The sequence below is a fragment of the Hypomesus transpacificus genome, chromosome 3, assembly GCF_021917145.1.
Source record: "Hypomesus transpacificus isolate Combined female chromosome 3, fHypTra1, whole genome shotgun sequence".
NCBI lineage: Eukaryota > Metazoa > Chordata > Actinopteri > Osmeriformes > Osmeridae > Hypomesus > Hypomesus transpacificus.
The window spans coordinates 301,985-319,990 of record NC_061062.1 but is presented as its reverse complement, the minus strand read 5'-3'; the positions used below and the strand labels follow the sequence as shown (position 1 = coordinate 319,990).

Here is an 18,006-nt window from a genome sequence, read left to right as displayed (position 1 = left end):
GGTTTGCCTACTCAGCAGCCTGTCTGTCTTCAACCCCATATTGACGTAGTCATGGCAGACTGGCCCCTCGTCCTCCATGAGCAGACGGAGGGCAGCCTGGTCTGATTCACATGAAAACTGGCCAACATTAACAACTACCGACAGCGTGATGCCGCATGCTGTGACAACCATTGACATTTTGAGTAACAGAACAGTTTACAAATACATTGGACAAGGTCTTCAAAACTACAAAACTTTATTATCCAAGTTAGACACATTACTTAATTCAGTACTATTAACAACAAAATCAGAAAGTTAAATAGGTTGCTATTAAAAAAAGTATAAAATGTTTCATGCCATCTATGTCTTGCTTGGTCGCAACTGCAAATTTGGTCAAAAACTGCAGCTGAAAACTTGTACAGCATCCCCCCCAGCAAGGTGTCTGTGACCCGGGCCTCTGGTCGACATGTTCCCAGAGATAGACACAGGTGACCCGGGCCTCTGGTCGACATGTTCCCTGAGCGAGACACAGGTGACCCGGGCCTCTGGTCGACATGTTCCCTGAGCGAGACACAGGTGACCCGGGCCTCTGGTCGACATGTTCCCTGAGCGAGACACAGGTGACCCGGGCCTCTGGTCGACGTGTTCCTGTCACAGATGCCAGTTGGCCAGCCTATGTTTTCTACTATTTCTGTAGTAAAGTACATTGTTGGGTTGGTTGGCCAACTGGCATCTAAGACATTCCCTGAGCGAGACATACAGGTGACCGAGTCATCCACCAGACAGAATCACACCCCAGTCTGAAGGCTTTCTACCAGTTAGGGTCTACCAGCTCTGTTGGCCCCAAAACACCAGTCTGCAGGCCACCAAGGCTTTGAGCTGTCTTTCTGTAATCACTACCTGTGGACATGGAGAAAAGGAAACACTTAGCACTCAAACTTTTTACCACCTTACAGTTGGCTATAAAAGGGGGAATGAAAGAAATCCTGTTGTAAGAGATGGCAGCCTTGCTTCTAAGTGCATGTTACCATGACCTCACTCAAAGTGAAGACAATTTGAACAGCTGTTACAGCCCTCTTCTAGTTCATCCGTCTAGGGGAGAGGCCTAACAACTTACCCAGCCATGTTAGAAATATATAGTTAGGCGTGTCGGTGACATCAACCTTCTACCACAACTTACCAGAGTTAAGTTGGGGCCAGTCCAGGTCTCCATGGCTACAGCAGGCGCTCCCCTCAGCACCTGAAGGCAGAAAGCAGGCCCTCTGAGCTCACACTCTGGAGGAGCATCTAGGCTGCTATCCATTCATGCAATTATTACTTAACACTACAAGGGTCATGCAACTCAAGCTGAAGTTGTTGGTTTTGTGCAAGTAACTTGTAAGATTTTAATTTTAGCATCATTCTAAATGAATCAAAAGAAAAGAGTAATTGTAATTATGATATTCATAAGTGAAATGATTGGACCATTAATGTGCTCATTTGAGCATGAGTTGCATTACAACCACAAACATTTTTTTGTACAGCCATTTTGTTTGAGTTATCTTTTTCATAACATTTTGCACTTGTGAATTTTCCGATAACAGGTTTTTGGCTCGCAGTTTCCCTGATTTTGTGCATCAGACAATAAACATCTAACAAGTGAGGTTGGGGTTAGTTTTACCTTGTGGCGATCTTTAGGCTTTTAGCTTCCTCTCCTCTGCGATATTCTTTTATAAAAAAACAGTCCGCATGACTTTGCATCAAAGCCAAGTAAGATCCCTGTAAGCTTGACTTGAAATACTGTTGAAAACCAGTCATTTCAAACGTCTTGAAATACATGGCTCCAGGAGCTAGTGGAAATGTGCTATATACCGACTAGTCAAATAAAACATGTCCAAGCAGTCGACTTTGTAATATATTTCTCAAGAGTCAAACAAGTATTTGTCGATACGTTACCTTGATTAAGAACGGTATCTTTATTTTTGAGGGTGACAGGTTTCTTCTAGATGTGTTTTGAATACAGAGTGGGATGAAGAGGAAGCCTCATTGGAGCACACATCGTTTAGCTACAAACATACAGTATCCTAAAGCCTTTTAAATATGGTTGAAAATCTCAAATCTAACGTTTTTCAGAAATAAGAGCAATCTTATACCACAAAAGCAAAAATACCATCTTAGGTTTCACTAAAAAGACAAATTAGGCTTTATTGATACAACGCACTGCAGCAAAACATTTTTGGATATATATTTAGTATCCTATTTAGGCAAGAGAACACAAGCGTTATGCATTTTGGAGACGGCACAGATTTAAAGCAATATACAATATTGTGCTAAGCCTATATACATAATATTGTGTTTGACATGTGTCTCTCCAGACCTGCCCCTGGGAGGACCCTGCTCCTGTTCTTTAGACAAACATACAGATCACTTCTGATCAGACTTGTCAGCTCAATGAAAGATGGATCAAAATAAGACAAACGCAAAAGGTGTCTAGAGAATACGTTGAATTGAAATGATTTAGATGATATTAGGACAGGCTCCTCAGCAGTGTAAAACAGGACTAGATTTCATGACTAAGCTAAATCCAAGAAAAATTACTTTTTTTTTTTTTTCTCTACATCTTTTTGTTCAGTTCTCTTCCATCAAGTCTAATTCTAGTTGCAGACTAAACATTAACGCGGTGTTGAATGATTTTTCCCCCATACACTAAATACTTTGGAAATACAGGTTAGAGTCTGTAATTGTTAAAGGAAATCATGACTTAAAACTAGCTGAAATAACCTCAAAAACGCGGACACCATTTAACGACAAAGTATATATATTTTTTTTTCTTTCTTCCTCACCTTTCTTTATATAGTAAATTACATTAAATTTGAATTTAAAACTGTCTGCTTAAAAAATATTGACGGTTAACATAAACAATGAATTTGAACGCCTTCACATGCTCTCGACTAGACTAGGGGTCACTGAGACCCTCCAATTCTACTGGTCCAGAAAAAAAAGAAAAAGACCTGAAACATAAAAACTGGAAAGGGAGAAAAATTACTTTGAAGAGTTAAAAGTGGGTTACTATGGGAGTCAGTTGCCAGGTCCCCCTCGGGGGGAGGGTCAGTAGCGGCCGTAAGGGTGCTCCCGATAAGCTCCTTTAGCCTGCCTGGGGGGCGGGGCCTTGCCCCCCGTGCTGGGCCAGGAGCCCTCCCAGTCATCCTGAGCTGAGACACAAACACACACAATTCCATATTCAGGCAATGACTTGGCTTAACTAGTAATTTACTTGGTGGCTGAACTAGTAACTATATGTAACATTGTTTTTTTAACGTGAAACTGAGTAGAAGCGCAAATCATTCAATCAGTCAAAGTGTTAGTCCTCCTACCGTACGGCTCACAGGCCTCCTGGGCTTCTCCATGTCCGTAGTCGTAGTACTCCGTGTCCCTGGACAAAGAGGAAGCTGTCAGCACACGCACAGCAAACTGATCTCAGCACGTTCTGGGTTGTGTACTTACGCCTGAGGAGCCTGCTGGCTGTAGTAAGCATCGTACGCCTCGTAAGAAGGCTCAGCGTACGCCTCTTCATAAGCAGGCTGGGGACAAGGCACACACGCACAGTGAGTCTCAGGGTACACACACACACTGAGTCTCAGGGTACACACACACACTGAGTCTCAGGGCACGCACACTGAGTCTCAGGGTACACACACACACACATTGAGTCTCAGGGCACACACACTGAGTCTCAGGGCACACGCACACACACTGAGTCTCAGGGCACACACGCACACACACTGAGTCTCAGGGCACACACACACACACTGAGTCTCAGGGCACACACACACACTGAGTCTCAGGGCACACACACACACACACACTGAGTCTCAGGGCACACACACACACTGAGTCTCAGGGTACACACACACACACACACTGAGTCTCAGGGCACACACGCACACACACTGAGTCTCAGGGCACACACACACACTGAGTCTCAGGGCACACACACACACTGAGTCTCAGGGCACACACACACACTGAGTCTCAGGGCACACACACACACAGTGAGTCTCAGGGTACACACACACACACAGTGAGTCTCAGGGTACACACACACACACAGTGAGTCTCAGGGTACACACACACACTGAGTCTCAGGGCACACACAGACACTGAGTCTCAGGGTACACACACACACACGCACACACACTGAGTCTCAGGGCACACACACACACACTGAGTCTCAGGGTACACACACACACACACACACACTGAGTCTCAGGGTACACACACACATTGAGTCTCAGGGTACACACACACATACACAGTGAGTCTCGGTATACACACACAACCACTTGATATAAGATGTGACATACATATTCTTCATAGGGTTCTGGTTTGGGCGGAGGGGGGTGCTGGTGGTGCTGCTGCGGCTGGTGGTGCTGCTGGTGGGCGTGGGCTGGAGGGGGCAGCATCCGAGGAGCCCCCGGTGTGGGGGGCCTGGAACGAGGAGCCGAGCCCCCTCGGGAGGACGATGAGGGGGGTCCCCCCCGCCCCGCAGGTGCTCCCCTAGCAGCCCCCCCTCTGGATGGGCCCCCTCGTAGCGCTCCTCCGCGCTGGGCTCCTCCGCGAGGGGCCCCTCCACGAGGTGGCATCCCACGGCCCCTGAAGGAAGGACACAGGAGGTCAGAGACCACACAGGAGGTCAGAGACCACACAGGAGGTCAGAGACCACACTCAACTGCATCTCACCCTGTTGGAGCGGCCAACATCTACAAGTCGACATATGAAAGAAGTTCAGAGATGCATACTTTTTATACAAGATCTATTGTGACTCGCTTAATTCTGAAACCATTTTCATTAGGGCTGCAACAACCAATCGATTAAATCGATTATTCAAAGTGTTGGCAACAAATTTAATTATCGATTCGTTGTGTTAAGCGATTATTACGCCACTTAATGTCGCGATGTTTGAGTTTTTTTTTTTAATTAGTAGAGCACGGAGCGAAGGTAGAGGAAAGGCCATCGGAGAGACGTTGTTGAGTAACGTCGTTCTGAAACACATGGCGGAGAAGGAGAAATCAGTATGACCCAAGTCATCCAAGGTGTGGGAGCATGTCACACTAAATACATAGAAACAGTGTGTTAATTGACCGAGGTGAAGTTAGTTTCATATTCGACATTCGTCTATCATTCAGAAGACACTACTTTGCAGCATCGTGTTAGGGACCAGGTGAAAACAACCCATACCATTTTGAAAAATACTTTTATAATATTTTTGGGAATATAAAACCTCAGACACCAGAGCATCTTAACAATGCTATGCTTCCACAGCCTTTACTTTTTCAACGAAGTTTCAAATAAAGTTATAGAAAATCATTAACAGTGTTTCCCACACAGACTTATTTGTGGCGGTGCGCCACAGAATCAACACCGGCCGCCACACATTGCGTTTCGTTAAAAAAAATTTTTTAACGCTATTTAGGTTAAAACACGCAGCGTATTCGTTCAGCTGCATTTCCTTTCCCCTGTTCTCCCTCCGTCTCTCTGTCACTCATGCGTCTTTCTCACATTTGCACGCAGTCACAACGTCAGCACACGTTGGCAACAATGCATACATATGCCGTTCTAGTAAGACCGACAGCTATATCAGCGAGCCTTCAGCATTAGTGCCGTAGCTAAAAGTCGAGGAAAGTTGAGGCTACTTTTCGCTAGGTAGCTTACTCACATTTACATTTAGTCATTTAGCAGACGCTCTTATCCAGAGCGACTTACAGTACTCGAAGTTTCCCCTTCGTTCTTTTGGTGAGAAGTCTCAAGAGCTAGCTACTTACCCGGCGTCATGGAGCCGACCAGTTAAATAGTTGTTTAGCACTAGCGTTGCTACATGCATAATGCAGAAATGATATGTTAGTTGTTGTTAATTTTGTGAAGGTGTGAATCATTTTGGATTAATATTTAATGTAACAAATGACTAACAAATTAACTGTAAAGTATTATTAACGAAGGAATTATTACGACCCCCCCCCCCCCCCCCCCCCCCCCCCCCGTCTGACAACCCCCACCCCTCCCCGCCACAATTAGATTTCTAATCTGTGGGAAACACTGACCAATCTTTGAAAATTGCTTAATCCTCGCAAATATTAACTTTTTTCCAAATTGTGTAAACAAATCTTAAATATACACTAGATTATTCAAATAAAGTCTGGCCAACTTCCACAACCTTTCAATTTTCAATAAAGTTTTAAACAAAACTTCTCTTGGCAGTCGCTTTGGATAAAAGTGTCTGCTAAATGAATAAATGTAAACAAAACTCAAATAAATTGCTAATCATAGACAATAGCATTAAATCTACGCTAATATTAATAACTTTTTAATTCATTTAATTAATAATTTTTTCAAAATTGTGTGCCTGTTTGTGCCCACTGAAGATTATTTTTGCACTGTCAGTTCCGTTTTAGAATAAAGGGTTGGAAATGAATGTTTATTTGTTTATTTTATCCGATTCATCGAAAAAATAATCAACAGATTAATCGATTATAAAAATTATCGTTAGTTGCAGCCCTAATTTTCATGAAATATGGTTTTATGTGAACATGGGAATTTAACATGATACTGGTCACTTCATGGAATTAATTATGTTACTGGTTACATGTATCATTTTCAAGCTATCATGTTAATTACAAAACAAACGTCATGAAAATTGGTTCATAATTAAGCGAGTTACAGTAGATCATGTAGAGAAGTGCGCATCTCTCGATACACTGTTGGACACAAATGCATCGCAGCATACAGCAGGAGCCACTGAAGGAACTACCATGTATGGTATTACTGATAGATGTAGTACACTAGCACCATGTATGGTATTACTGATATATGTAGTACACCAGTACTCAAGACAATACCAAGAGAAACCAATCCCTACACTGCTACTTGGAAATACCTTCATTTAAACTAATCCTCGGAGACAGAATCAAGTCACTAGATTTAATCTATTCTTCCTGGTTCCGGTGTGGGGTCTACCTTGTCTGGGGGCCTACCTGGATCCAGCTGAGCTGTGTGGGGGCCCGCCCCTGCCTCTGCTTGGGGCTCCCCGGCCCCTGCCTGATCCATCTTGAGCTCCATTCAGGTAGTTAGGGTCCATGAACTGTTCATGTTCCAGGGTCTCCTGCAGACAGGAACAGGGGCTTAGTCTGGAGAGGGTAGAGCTGGACTGTGTTGGGTGTGTGAAGTGGGCATGAGGGTAGCAGTGGGAGTGAGGGTAGTATACATACAGGGATCAGGAACTTCTTGACCTCATCCATGGCATGCGCCATGCGCACATAGGCCTCGGGGATGGGAGCCATCACCTCAATGAACACATGCAGCTCCATCCCCAGGTGAGCGTACTTGGCCTCCCCACCTTTACGAAGCTCCTCCTCCTACGAGACACCGCACAATTAGCAAAAAACTATTCTTCTTAAGTCACCAGATTGACATGGATAGCACTGATCCCAGGCCCCGACTCCTACCTTGGCCTTGTCCCTCATGGAGCCCTTGCCCAGCACGGAGATCTTTGCTCCAGTCTCCTCCTGAAGACGCTTGATGGTGTTGCCCTGGGGTCCCAGGATTTTACCTACAAAATTGAACTATGGGGAGAAAGTGGAAACGGTTTTCAAATGTAATTGATTAACTTCTGGTTTTAGGAATATTGCTGCATGTCACTACCATGCCTCCGATATCACTAGTCCTTGTCTCAGGAACATGACAGACAGAGATGTATGGATTAGTAATGACTAGATCAGACAGTAAACCGCTCTACTAACCCGTGGGTACTGCTTGACAGGAATGAGCACCCGCTCCTTAACCTTGATATTCCTCGTCGTGAACAGGTCGAGGTATGTTTCTTTGTCTGCCTCTTTCTTGGTCTCTCCTTTCTGAATCCTTTCAATCTCTAAACAATGGACAAGAAATACATTTTAAGTCATACACTAACATGTAGCTATAAATAACTAAAAAGTATAGCAATAAAAACGCGTAAGAATGAAAAGGTTTGCTCAGCACACTTCGCGCCAGTGAACACGCGCTCACAGCCATCCCGCGGCCCTGCTGGCGATGAAGCAGGCTAGACCAACTCACCGGTATCCATATCACTCACAAATGTAGCATCTTAATTAAGCGAATTTCAATCTATCGTTGAAAGCTAAACAGGCGTTGTCTTACGAGCGTGCTAGACGAACAAAAACACAATACACTGACAATGGTTTGCTATCATTTTCAAGTGAGCCGCCCGGGGCTTGCTGCTTTTTTTGCTGGCTAACTAGCTACAGTAGCTAGCTAGCCTACCTGGTTAGCCTGCACATGGGATGTTTGAGTGGCGTACTTAGCTGGTAAGCTAATATGAATGAGAGAATTTTGACTTGTAACGCTAGTAAAATAATTAAACGTAATAGTATTAACATTACCTGCAGATATGAGTTTCATCGCATGTGTGAACGACGAATCAAGGCTGTCTTTTTCGGCAAGAAGCTCTGGTAGATACTTGCTTTCATCAACTTTGCCTTTTTTAGCAACGACACCAGTCTCGGGTTTTATTTCTGACGGGCTCATCATGGTGTTCAGTTACAGGTAGCTAACGTACTTCGGCTAACAACGCATCCAGGTCAACCCTTTAGGGTGCAGAGTTTGCTAAACGTCGTCAGTAATGATGCTAAATGTGGCAGAAATGCTCAATAAGATTCCTCCCTGACCAGCGCTTCTTGGACAAAGAGAAAGGGCCGTAGATTCACAGTGGCTGTAACAGCGCATGAGCAGATATCTTCTTCGGTGAGGTGTTTATTAAAAGTTGCATTAACGCCGCCTAGCGGCCTAGACAACTTGAGTATGGTTCGTCTTCATCAAGCTTATGAAGATGCCTGGCTGCCAGCCCTGCGTTTTTTTTCTTCTTTTTTCTTCAGTGATACCAGAAATGCTGTTTCTAACTTTCTTTTGGACACTACCCAGTTGTACAGGTAAGACATTAAGCTATTGGTTTGAATTGATGCATTTCATCGTTTGTGAATTTTAACGATAATGTTCTGAAACTGGAAACTTGATGACGGGCAAGATTTTAAGTTAGGCTATGACTGTAATTGTCTTGGGAACAAGTGAGAAACATCGTCAAGCGAACAAAAGAAGCTGCTTTTCAATTTCGCCCACCACACAATTTCGCCTAAAGTTCAACCCCTCTATATATATATATTTTTTTTTTAAGGAAAACGAATAATGTTTTCAGTCTTGTCAGCCAGTGAATCAGAAATATTTTTTTAAACTAATCATCGTAAGATGGTGTATTTTGGACTGTTTTAATTAACATGACTGGAGGGTAGTAGGCTATGAGAATATATGAAAAACAGAAGATAAATAACCTAATTTGGATGGATAAACTTTTTGTCTGTGTGTGTGCGTGGGGGGGGGGTAGCTAACCAACAGAAATACAATATAAATTGGATAGCTTACTTTAATTCAGTATAGCTGGAATAACCACGTTTTCAATCGAATTACACTCCTTTTGCTCATTCCATAAACGTCATTTTTAATCAGTCTGAAGCAATGACAATCTTTTGCATATGAGACAATTTCCTGGTAGTTGTCAGATATACATATTTTAGTAAAAAATAACTGGTTCTCTCATCATTAGGGAGTCAGGTGGCTGAGCGGTTAGGGAATCGGAAGGTTGCCAGTTCGATTCTCGGCTGTGCTAAATGACGTTGTGTCATTGGGCAAGGCACTTCACCCAACTTGCCTTGGGGGAATATCCCTGTTACTGTAAGTCGCTCTGGATAAGAGAGTCTGCTAAATGACTATATATAAATCAATGGCACAGCCTTTATTTTTTTTATCTCACACACTTCTGCAACAGGGTGCCGCCCCTCAAAATCTCCTGCCACCCTCTTGCCACACATGAATATTTTTCTACATCCGCCCCTGACAAGTTTAGGTGTCTGTGTGGCCCTAAACCTTTTTAGATCTTTTTTCTGAACAAAACTGGTTCTGATGTTTTCAGATAGTTTTGAAGTGACCACACCCTCCAGGCATGTGGTGGCCATTCGGGAGAGAGCCGTGATGCTGGGATGCAGCTTCTCCCCGGACCGCTCCTCTGGGCTGAAGCACCTGGTCATCGCATGGCAGAGGGCTGAAGACTCCCAGGTGGTTCACAGCTTCTACTATGGTGCAGACCAGCTGGACAAGCAGAGCCATCAGTACAGGAACAGGACGGTCCTTTTTGTGTCGGAGCTGGAGGCTGGGAACGCGTCCCTGATGATATCTGGAGTGAGACTGGGGGATGCAGGGCTCTACCTGTGTGCTGTGAGCACCCTGCAGGGAGCACACAGCGCTACGGTCCAGGTGGATTATGCAGGTAAACCTTCTAACACAAGGAGAGGCATTATATACTGGAGAGAGTTTGTGAAACTGGAGTAGTTGTATTTCGGTCAAGTAGAAGCAGAATTAATAATGTGATTATGATGACACAAATTCCCACATTTCACTCACATTGTTTGGGAGGACACTAATGTTCCATCCTTTTATATCCTTAATATCTTAATATGTGAACATGCACTGGGAACTTGAACTTCCATGCACTGACTCGGCTCACTAGAAGCTGCAGGATAACAATGATGTTAATTAAGCTCTTATGAAACAGAAGGACACAACATGGACATCAGGACTACAATAGTTCAAAACTTTACCATAACCCTGTTTTTGTAAATATAACCATTATGATTTTCAGTGTTTGTGTTTTTATTTCACCAGCATTGTACTCCGAGCCTAGATTGAGTATCCAGGTGAACTGGACCAGCGTCAGTGTTGTGTATGAGACGGAAGGCTATCCAGAGGCACAAGTGCAGTGGGAGGATTCTGCAGGCCAGCAGCTTGTCCACCAGACCCAGGTGTCTACCCTGCAGGAGGGGCTTGTCTTCCTGAGGACACAGATTGTGCCACTGGACAATAGCAAAAACACATTCAACCTCACCTTCATTCTGAAAAACCAGAATATCAAGCAAATCCTGAAACGAGTAGTAATCTTAAACCATGGTGAGTCATTGAGTATTAGCCTATATACAGTTTCCTTATTGAGACATGAAACACTTTCTTTGTCCTCAATAGTGTTTGGTTACGAACCAAGGGCAGTAACAAAGCACAAAGAAGATGACGATGTTTAGTTACCATCTTCCAAGTAATGTTGGCTGGCTGGCCCTACTGCTGGAATGTTTCAAAACATTTAGTAATGTTTTACTTTATCAGTTAAGCATTACATCATTTTTTTTCTTTCATTCTCTGTCCTAGCACCTTGCCCAGAAAGAGGAAGCCACAAGAAGGCAGTCATAACACTGTCTGTTGGATGTGCAGTCCTCTGTGTGGTGGTCCTTGGAATGTGCATACAGAAGAAAAGAACCGTTCGCAATCTAACCTGACTGATCCTGTCAGGCCCTCTTCAACAAAGGTCCAGCAGCCAGACTACGGCTAACTGATGTTCAGCCCATGTTCCAAGAATACAGATAAAATCAGTGAAAGGTGAAGTAATCCAAAACCTATACAGATGAAACTAGACAAGGTGCAAACCTGTAGACAAAGTGCCCTTTCCCATGACATAACCAAACCCAGGGAATGACTGAACAGTATGTTTATCTACATGTTTCAATAATCAAACAAACTGACACTGCACTAAAATGATGAAATGGGTAAAATGCATTTGAATCAAATATGTAATTTATTTACATTTGATTAAAAAAAATGATAAGCACGGCCTAGATTATTTAAATAATAAATTAACTACCACCTGAAAATACCTTTCTTGAGACTATTTAGAAAATATGATGGGTACCAATATCCTGGATAGGTTTTACAATTGATTGGTTTAGTGTTTCCATCTGACAAAAGATTACAGGGGTGGGAGTATAATGATCCCCTTGGGTCTTCACTTTCATAACCATTCCAGAAAACTTGTGCACACAATTACTCTCCCAAACCTTTGTTTGCTTGGTGTTCATAGATGCCTCTTTGACAATTAAAATTAAGTTAGCTCAACTTCTGTAAAAATATGACCAACTGTTCATCACAAGTTCTCAATTCCCTCAGATCTAACTTATCAAGTTTCCACACACCACAATGTATTATGTTTCAACACACCCACACGTCCTCAGGGCAGTGATTATCTGATGAAATGTCCTCAGATGTCAATAATGGTAAAGATCTCTGCCTTTTCCTTATCATGGATCTGCATGGCTGAGTAAGTTATTGCTTTTACCTCAGTCCCCTGAAATGACACCATATTTAGAAACAATGTCAAAAAACATGAAACAGAATTATGAGAAAAAGGATATTGGTATGTATAGCTGTCTTTGAAAGGGGTGATGCATTAAGTAGTATGTGGGTGAACAACACTTGTTTTTGATCATTGCATCAACTGCAATAATCACTTGGGTGGAGAGAGACAGTCTGAGAACGGATTTGTTTTCCAGTTGTGTACAGACAGTTAGAAATAGTCAATCAGACAGTGCTAAACTCACCTGAGGGTGTTTTAGTAGACTGAACTCTTCTCCCCAACTACAAGACAAAAACATCCATTAATACCTGAGTCACTGTGGTCAAAATACACATGAAAGGGAGTATACTGTCTAGGATGTGGGAGCTTTGGAAGCCCATTATTTAAGGTGGAGTGTTTTTATGCCATAGAATGTCACAAGAATGATGTGTAACCCTCCAATGTACCCAATAATCAAGTGACTGTTTGAGTTGCTTAAAACAGTGTTACAGCAATTTTTTGTATTTGATTTGTAATCACTTATACACGTTTGATTTATATGTTTCCCCCTATGGGTACCTGGTGCAGAAACTCCACAGCAACGTCTCTTTCCAGAAATCATGACCCGTTTAAGATAATCCACACACTTAGTTGCAAGCAGTTTCAAATAGGAAATTTGCAAGAAAGAAAATTGTTCCTACATTAAACTGCTCACAACAAAGTCTAGAGATAATCTTTAGTAACCAGGTGAGGATTTCTGGAAAGAGAAATTGCTGTTGAGTGAAAAATATATGCTTTTTGGGGTGAATTGTCCCTTAAAGAGTGTGAGAACTCCTGGAATCAGCTGTCTCTGGAGACGTGTTTCAACTCTTCCCTGTAGTTACAACTAAACAGTGAGGTAACTTCAGATGGCCTTACCCAATGGACCGGATCCTGAACTGCATTCTGTCAATGTGCAACACCTTCACCTCCTGGAAACATAAATCAGGATGAGATTTCTTTTGCTAGCGTTATCATGAGTATAACATACTGGAGAAGAACAATGGGCCGATTATTAACGAAAGTGATGGTAGAAGGGTTACAGACATACTAATGTTATGTGCCAGTTGTCCTCATATTTAAAACAGTTTCATGTTTAAAACACAGTTTCATGAATAAGGAGATAAGGAGGCCTGGTTCTGGTCTGAACCCATTGGCCACCTGCACACCCTTTTGGACGAAATGTATAATGAAAGGGTCAGTTGTTTAGTTTACCCCCTGCGTTTCAGTTTGGAATTGTCATCTGTACACACAAGCCGTTATGAAAGTTTTTTTCTGAAAAGTCTTTGGCACAGTTTGGCTTGCATTTAAATACATATTTTCAAAAACGTTTGCAAGAGCCTCTTATTTAACTGCTGTTTAGTCTCAGTACAGGGATGAACGTTCAGGTTTACAACGAGGGAATCCCTAGCTTGGCCACCAGAGGGGGCAACAACAACAGTGGTGCATGAAGAGGGCTCTTACTCTGGGAATGAAGAAGAGATCAGCACTGAATTTGAACAGCCAATCATCTAAAAAATGGAATAGAAGTGATTCCATATCATCACCTGTTAGAAGAGGTAGAGAGAGAGAGGTGGGTTTACATGTGTGCTGTAGTATTAGACATAACATGTCAAAGTGGCTTATTTGGATCCCCCATTCCCTCTATGATTGAGTGTTTCTTTTGCCATGGACCAACAAGAACTGGTAGCTCACCTTCTGATTCTACTTCAACTGTATCAATGGGTTCCACCGTCTCTGTGTCTGTCATGTACCCAAACATGCCCATAGCACACTGCTCAAAAGCCTCCTCCAGAGACGCGCCCCAGGAGTGGATTCTGGGGTGGGATCAGAAACAGCCATCTGAAAACATCATCAGATAGAATACACAAAGTACATCTCAGACTAGACTTCAACCTTTGTTGTGATTCAGGGTATACTCACTGTACATCCGCGGTGTGGTCCAAATCTAAAGAAAAATCGCAATATTGACTCGTGGATTGAGATCTTTACCTTTGGTTGGTTCTCTGTACAGGTTAAGTATACAAATGATGTACTTGGGCATGATGGCATTGCTGTCATATAAGATAAACATTTGTGTAGCACGTTGTTAAACGCAGTGGAGAGTAACGGCATGATATGAGAGGACTATGTGACAGATAGCTACATACAACTCTAAAAGCTCTTGCTACAGACTCACATTCATACTTCTTGTTGATCGCCGGATATTTAGCCTTGATTTCTTTCTGAGACGCGGTTAGATCAAGTTCACGATCATTCATGATCGATGTATTTACTTCTCACAAGATAGAAATGTGATTCAAATTAACGAACGATTATTCTTAATCAACTTGCTGTTTCAACAACACGCTCCAGGACCAGGAAGTATCGGGTGACCAATCAGAGGCTAAAAACATCCACCCAATTCCAAATCGGTTGTACATGCGCACTTGAAATGCATATGTCTAACAGAATAGGATATTTATCCATATAGTATGCATCATGATAAATACTACTGAAGGTTCAATCAAGTAAGCGGTCACGGTTTAGGCTTGGTTCTAACTGCACGTCTAAATGCACATAGTGGCCCCACGAGTGATCGGCGAGGATCGACAAATCAATGAAAACTAAAATATGAAAAATGAATAAAACATTTTTTAAGTATATTTACTGTTATAAAATATTTTGGACAAAAAGTTAAAACAAAAACTAAAAAAATGTTTCTAAAGGTTAAAAAAGATATATTTGGGGAAAAGTACTAATACAAGAAATACGATGATATACGATATACGTTTCGAAAGGTTTAAAAAATATTATTTAAAAAAAGTAAAAAACAAAGTTTCACATCATTCATAAGTACTTGATGAGGACTCTAATATACTCTACTGTACTCTACTCTGTTTTAGATGTCTCTGTTCTCTCTCCTCCTCTCTCCTTCCTCTCCTTTCTTTTTGAGTGAAAAAGAGTTTCAAAAAAAAAAAGATCTGAAAGGGTGAAAAAAATACTTTTTGGCATGTGTGTCATCTTTTTACTGAGTAGGTACAAACGATAATCAAAACAGTACAGTACACCACACAGTTACGTTTTTAAAGACATTTTACATAGATTTGTCCTTTTCATTCCCTTTATTTTCTTGGGATAGATTATCTACCATGTCTGTTACTGTATTGTTTCACAACTATGTTGTGTTCTGATGTCCTCTGTTGTTATGTGTTCATAATAAAATATATTGGCAAGATTGTGGTATTTCCATTTGAGGATGAGCAGATAATGGTGATCATAGGCAAGGTCATCGTTTGTAGTGATAATCATGCATCCTGTTCTTCTGTGGTCTCACACACGTCACCAGAGCGTCTGTAATGAAGGATGTCATATTAAGAATATCCCTGAATGATCCACCTCCACCACCACCACGCTCATGTAGACATGGGAGATGATAACCCACACAACACCTTACCTTTGAAAGTCCACCTCTCTTAAAAGGTCATTGGTCACTTTCTCCATGTCTGTTTTGGACTTTTTCAAAACCTCAAGCTCCAGTTTTAAATCTCTCATGGTGTCCTCCAATGTCTCCACAATCTCCTGATGTAATAGAATGAGTTTAGTAATGGTTTATTTATTGAGAAATTTGTATCACTAAAGTCACAGCCCGAAGGCTGAATTGGTGTCGTGATATAACAATATAAAATAAATGTACAAGATCAATATTCCAAACAGACATATTGATAAAAATACTTATCAGCAGTTAACACTGCTGGTAATAAAACATGCTTGGTCCCCTCCAGTTTCACCTCCCCTACCTTCTGCTGTGCCACACTCTCCTCCCTCTCCCCCTCCCTCAGGGCCATCCTCTCCTCCAGACACGCCCTCTGCAGCTGCAGACTCCATGTCTCCTCCCTAAGCGGCCCCAGCCGGGCCTCCAGGTCCTCCCCCGCCTCCCTGGTCCTCCTCAAGGCCTCCTCCCCAGCCTGCCTCCTCCGCAGCAGAGCCAGCAGACGGGGCTCGTACCAGCCCTCCAGTGCCCGCATGCTGCCACTCAGGCGCCGCTGCAGGGCCAGCGAGGCCCTGCGGACGTGTGTCAGGTCGCTGGAGGCGCGGGGCCGGCTGGGCCTCCTGGCCTGGTCCCTCAGGAAGATCAGCTGCTGTCGCTGGGCCTCCCACAGCTGGGCTGCCTCCTCCGCCAGGCTCTGGACCTGAGACTGCAGCTCCTCCTAGTGGCAGGACAGAGTTCCACAGCAGAGTTGACTGTCCTGTTGAACACTGTCTCTTCATGATCATTAACTGTGGATGACAGATATTTATCAAAACCAATTCAGGACATTTGTGGAACAATGTAAATAAATACAAAACAAAAACACAGCATAACATTTTTTGTCTTTTAAGGTTTGATCTGTTTGATCATTCATTGCATTGTTGGACTCTGCCACACCTGTGTGAGCGTGAACTCGGCCACATCATACTGCAGGGTAGCCAGAGTCACCTGACTCTGAATGCAGTCCCTGGTCGTGACAAACAGCTTCCTCTTCACCTGTGCCACCTGCTCCTGCAGGCTGGCGTGGCTGAGCTGCACCAGTGAGAGCTGCTGCTTCCCCCTGCCTCGCTCTGCCCTCAGGGCCTCCACAGCCTGCAGCCTCTGCTGCTGCGGTCGGAGCCACTCCTGCACCAACATCTCCCTCTCTGCCTCCAGGAGGGAGACCGCCTTGATGCACTCCTCAAACAGGTGTCCCACACTGTCCAAACCCCCTGCTGCCCAAGCCCAGGCCTCCTCAGCCTGTCTCTCCGCTGACTGCACCATCTCTGTGATGGTCCCCTGGATCAGGCTGACCCCATCGCTGAGGGGGCTGCACACACAGTCTGTCCCAGCACCCTCCAGTATCCCCTCTGGGTGAGAGTCCTCTGGGAAATCAACCTCTCCCCCCTTCCAGGAACCCTCAGCAGACATGCGAGCAGGGACAGCAAAACACAGAAGAAGAACGTTCCACACTGACACACCAGGCAGACAGGATCCAGACTATTACATCATGACATGTCCAACACCAAAGGACAATACTTTATGACTAACAGAAATCCTATCAAGTTTAGCTTGGTCTAACACTACTACAGACTGCAAAAAAGTTAATGTTGAAAATATTTCTGTGCAATTCTGGGATATACCAATACACAAAGGTGTTGCCATTATATTATATGAGATCATATAGCTACATATATGTTGACATACATATTACATATTAGTAAAAGTACTCTGGATAAGATGAACACTACATGCAAAAGTATTTTTGTTTACACTGCAGCCCACAAACCTACCCAACAGAAGAAGAAATTAAACCTTTTCTATCAATTTCTGTAAAAAAACAAAAAAAACATAAAACAAGCAGATGGTAATCCTGAGACTCCCCAAGACAGCTGTGTTGTTATGTCTCCTCGAAAACAGTGCTTCTGTTCGTGTTTATTAATAACTGTGATGGAGTAAGGAAATGCGATCCCCTAGCCATGTGGTGGACCATCTCACCCCCACATGGGGTAACTGGGACGCTGAAACGGTCTGGATGTTATAGCTGTACTCGCTGACGCATGTCTGAACATGTCAGTGTACCAGAGAGGGGTTATATTTAGGCGTGTTATGGCCTGCAAGTCCATCTAACGTGTATTTCAACTGAGCAGACAAGGCAATCTAGAGTCACTTTGATCACCCTTGATCTTGAATACTTGATGAGCCCTTACATTCGGATGGTACGAATTAACTTGTGGAGCTTGTGGTGATGTTTTTATAGGAACGT

The 18,006-nt window shown here is 43.2% G+C and overlaps 4 protein-coding genes across 8 annotated transcripts; 1 reads left to right on the top strand and 3 right to left on the bottom strand.

The window, feature by feature from the left end:
- Positions 1-1,159: 1,159 nt before the first annotated feature.
- khdrbs1a (KH domain containing, RNA binding, signal transduction associated 1a) lies at positions 1,160-8,714 on the bottom strand. Of its 2 annotated transcripts, XR_006955793.1 has the most exons (10): positions 8,391-8,714; positions 7,752-7,879; positions 7,458-7,574; positions 7,221-7,367; positions 6,987-7,114; positions 4,323-4,611; positions 3,463-3,539; positions 3,333-3,391; positions 3,005-3,170; positions 1,160-1,219 (listed from the first exon to the last, which is right to left on the bottom strand). XR_006955793.1 is itself a non-coding variant. In XM_047017159.1 (9 exons), exons 1-9 carry the CDS (start codon positions 8,536-8,538, stop codon positions 3,067-3,069), a joined length of 1,197 nt encoding a protein of 398 aa, XP_046873115.1. In that variant the 5' UTR covers positions 8,539-8,714; the 3' UTR covers positions 1,916-3,066. The 2 variants fall into 2 exon arrangements, 1 of the variants encoding a protein (XP_046873115.1); XM_047017159.1 differs by lacking the exon at positions 1,160-1,219 and having other exon boundaries at positions 1,916-3,170.
- Positions 8,715-8,796: 82 nt separating this feature from the next.
- On the top strand, positions 8,797-11,999 carry LOC124465414 (CD276 antigen-like). 2 transcript variants are annotated; one of them, XM_047017186.1, is made up of 4 exons: positions 8,797-8,936; positions 9,971-10,324; positions 10,720-11,001; positions 11,254-11,999. In XM_047017186.1, the coding sequence occupies exons 1-4, from the start codon at positions 8,831-8,833 to the stop codon at positions 11,379-11,381; spliced, it is 870 nt and encodes a 289-aa protein (XP_046873142.1). In that variant the 5' UTR covers positions 8,797-8,830; the 3' UTR covers positions 11,382-11,999. The 2 variants fall into 2 exon arrangements, with proteins under 2 accessions (XP_046873142.1, XP_046873150.1); XM_047017194.1 differs by lacking the exon at positions 8,797-8,936 and adding an exon at positions 9,654-9,732.
- zbtb8os (zinc finger and BTB domain containing 8 opposite strand) lies at positions 11,969-14,661 on the bottom strand. 3 transcript variants are annotated; one of them, XM_047017205.1, is made up of 7 exons: positions 14,430-14,661; positions 14,174-14,198; positions 13,946-14,067; positions 13,715-13,797; positions 13,130-13,182; positions 12,477-12,513; positions 11,969-12,223 (listed from the first exon to the last, which is right to left on the bottom strand). In XM_047017205.1, exons 1-7 carry the CDS (start codon positions 14,509-14,511, stop codon positions 12,137-12,139), a joined length of 489 nt encoding a protein of 162 aa, XP_046873161.1. In that variant the 5' UTR covers positions 14,512-14,661; the 3' UTR covers positions 11,969-12,136. The 3 variants fall into 3 exon arrangements, with proteins under 3 accessions (XP_046873161.1, XP_046873169.1, XP_046873176.1); XM_047017213.1 differs by having other exon boundaries at positions 14,174-14,256; positions 14,430-14,646; XM_047017220.1 differs by lacking the exon at positions 14,174-14,198 and having other exon boundaries at positions 13,946-14,092; positions 14,430-14,648.
- Positions 14,662-15,248: 587 nt separating this feature from the next.
- sync (syncoilin, intermediate filament protein) lies at positions 15,249-17,997 on the bottom strand. The gene is made up of 5 exons (XM_047017174.1): positions 17,534-17,997; positions 16,659-17,212; positions 16,030-16,440; positions 15,687-15,811; positions 15,249-15,583 (listed from the first exon to the last, which is right to left on the bottom strand). Exons 2-5 carry the CDS (start codon positions 17,169-17,171, stop codon positions 15,538-15,540), a joined length of 1,095 nt encoding a protein of 364 aa, XP_046873130.1. The 5' UTR covers positions 17,172-17,212; positions 17,534-17,997; the 3' UTR covers positions 15,249-15,537.
- Between the last annotated feature and the right edge of the window lie 9 nt (positions 17,998-18,006).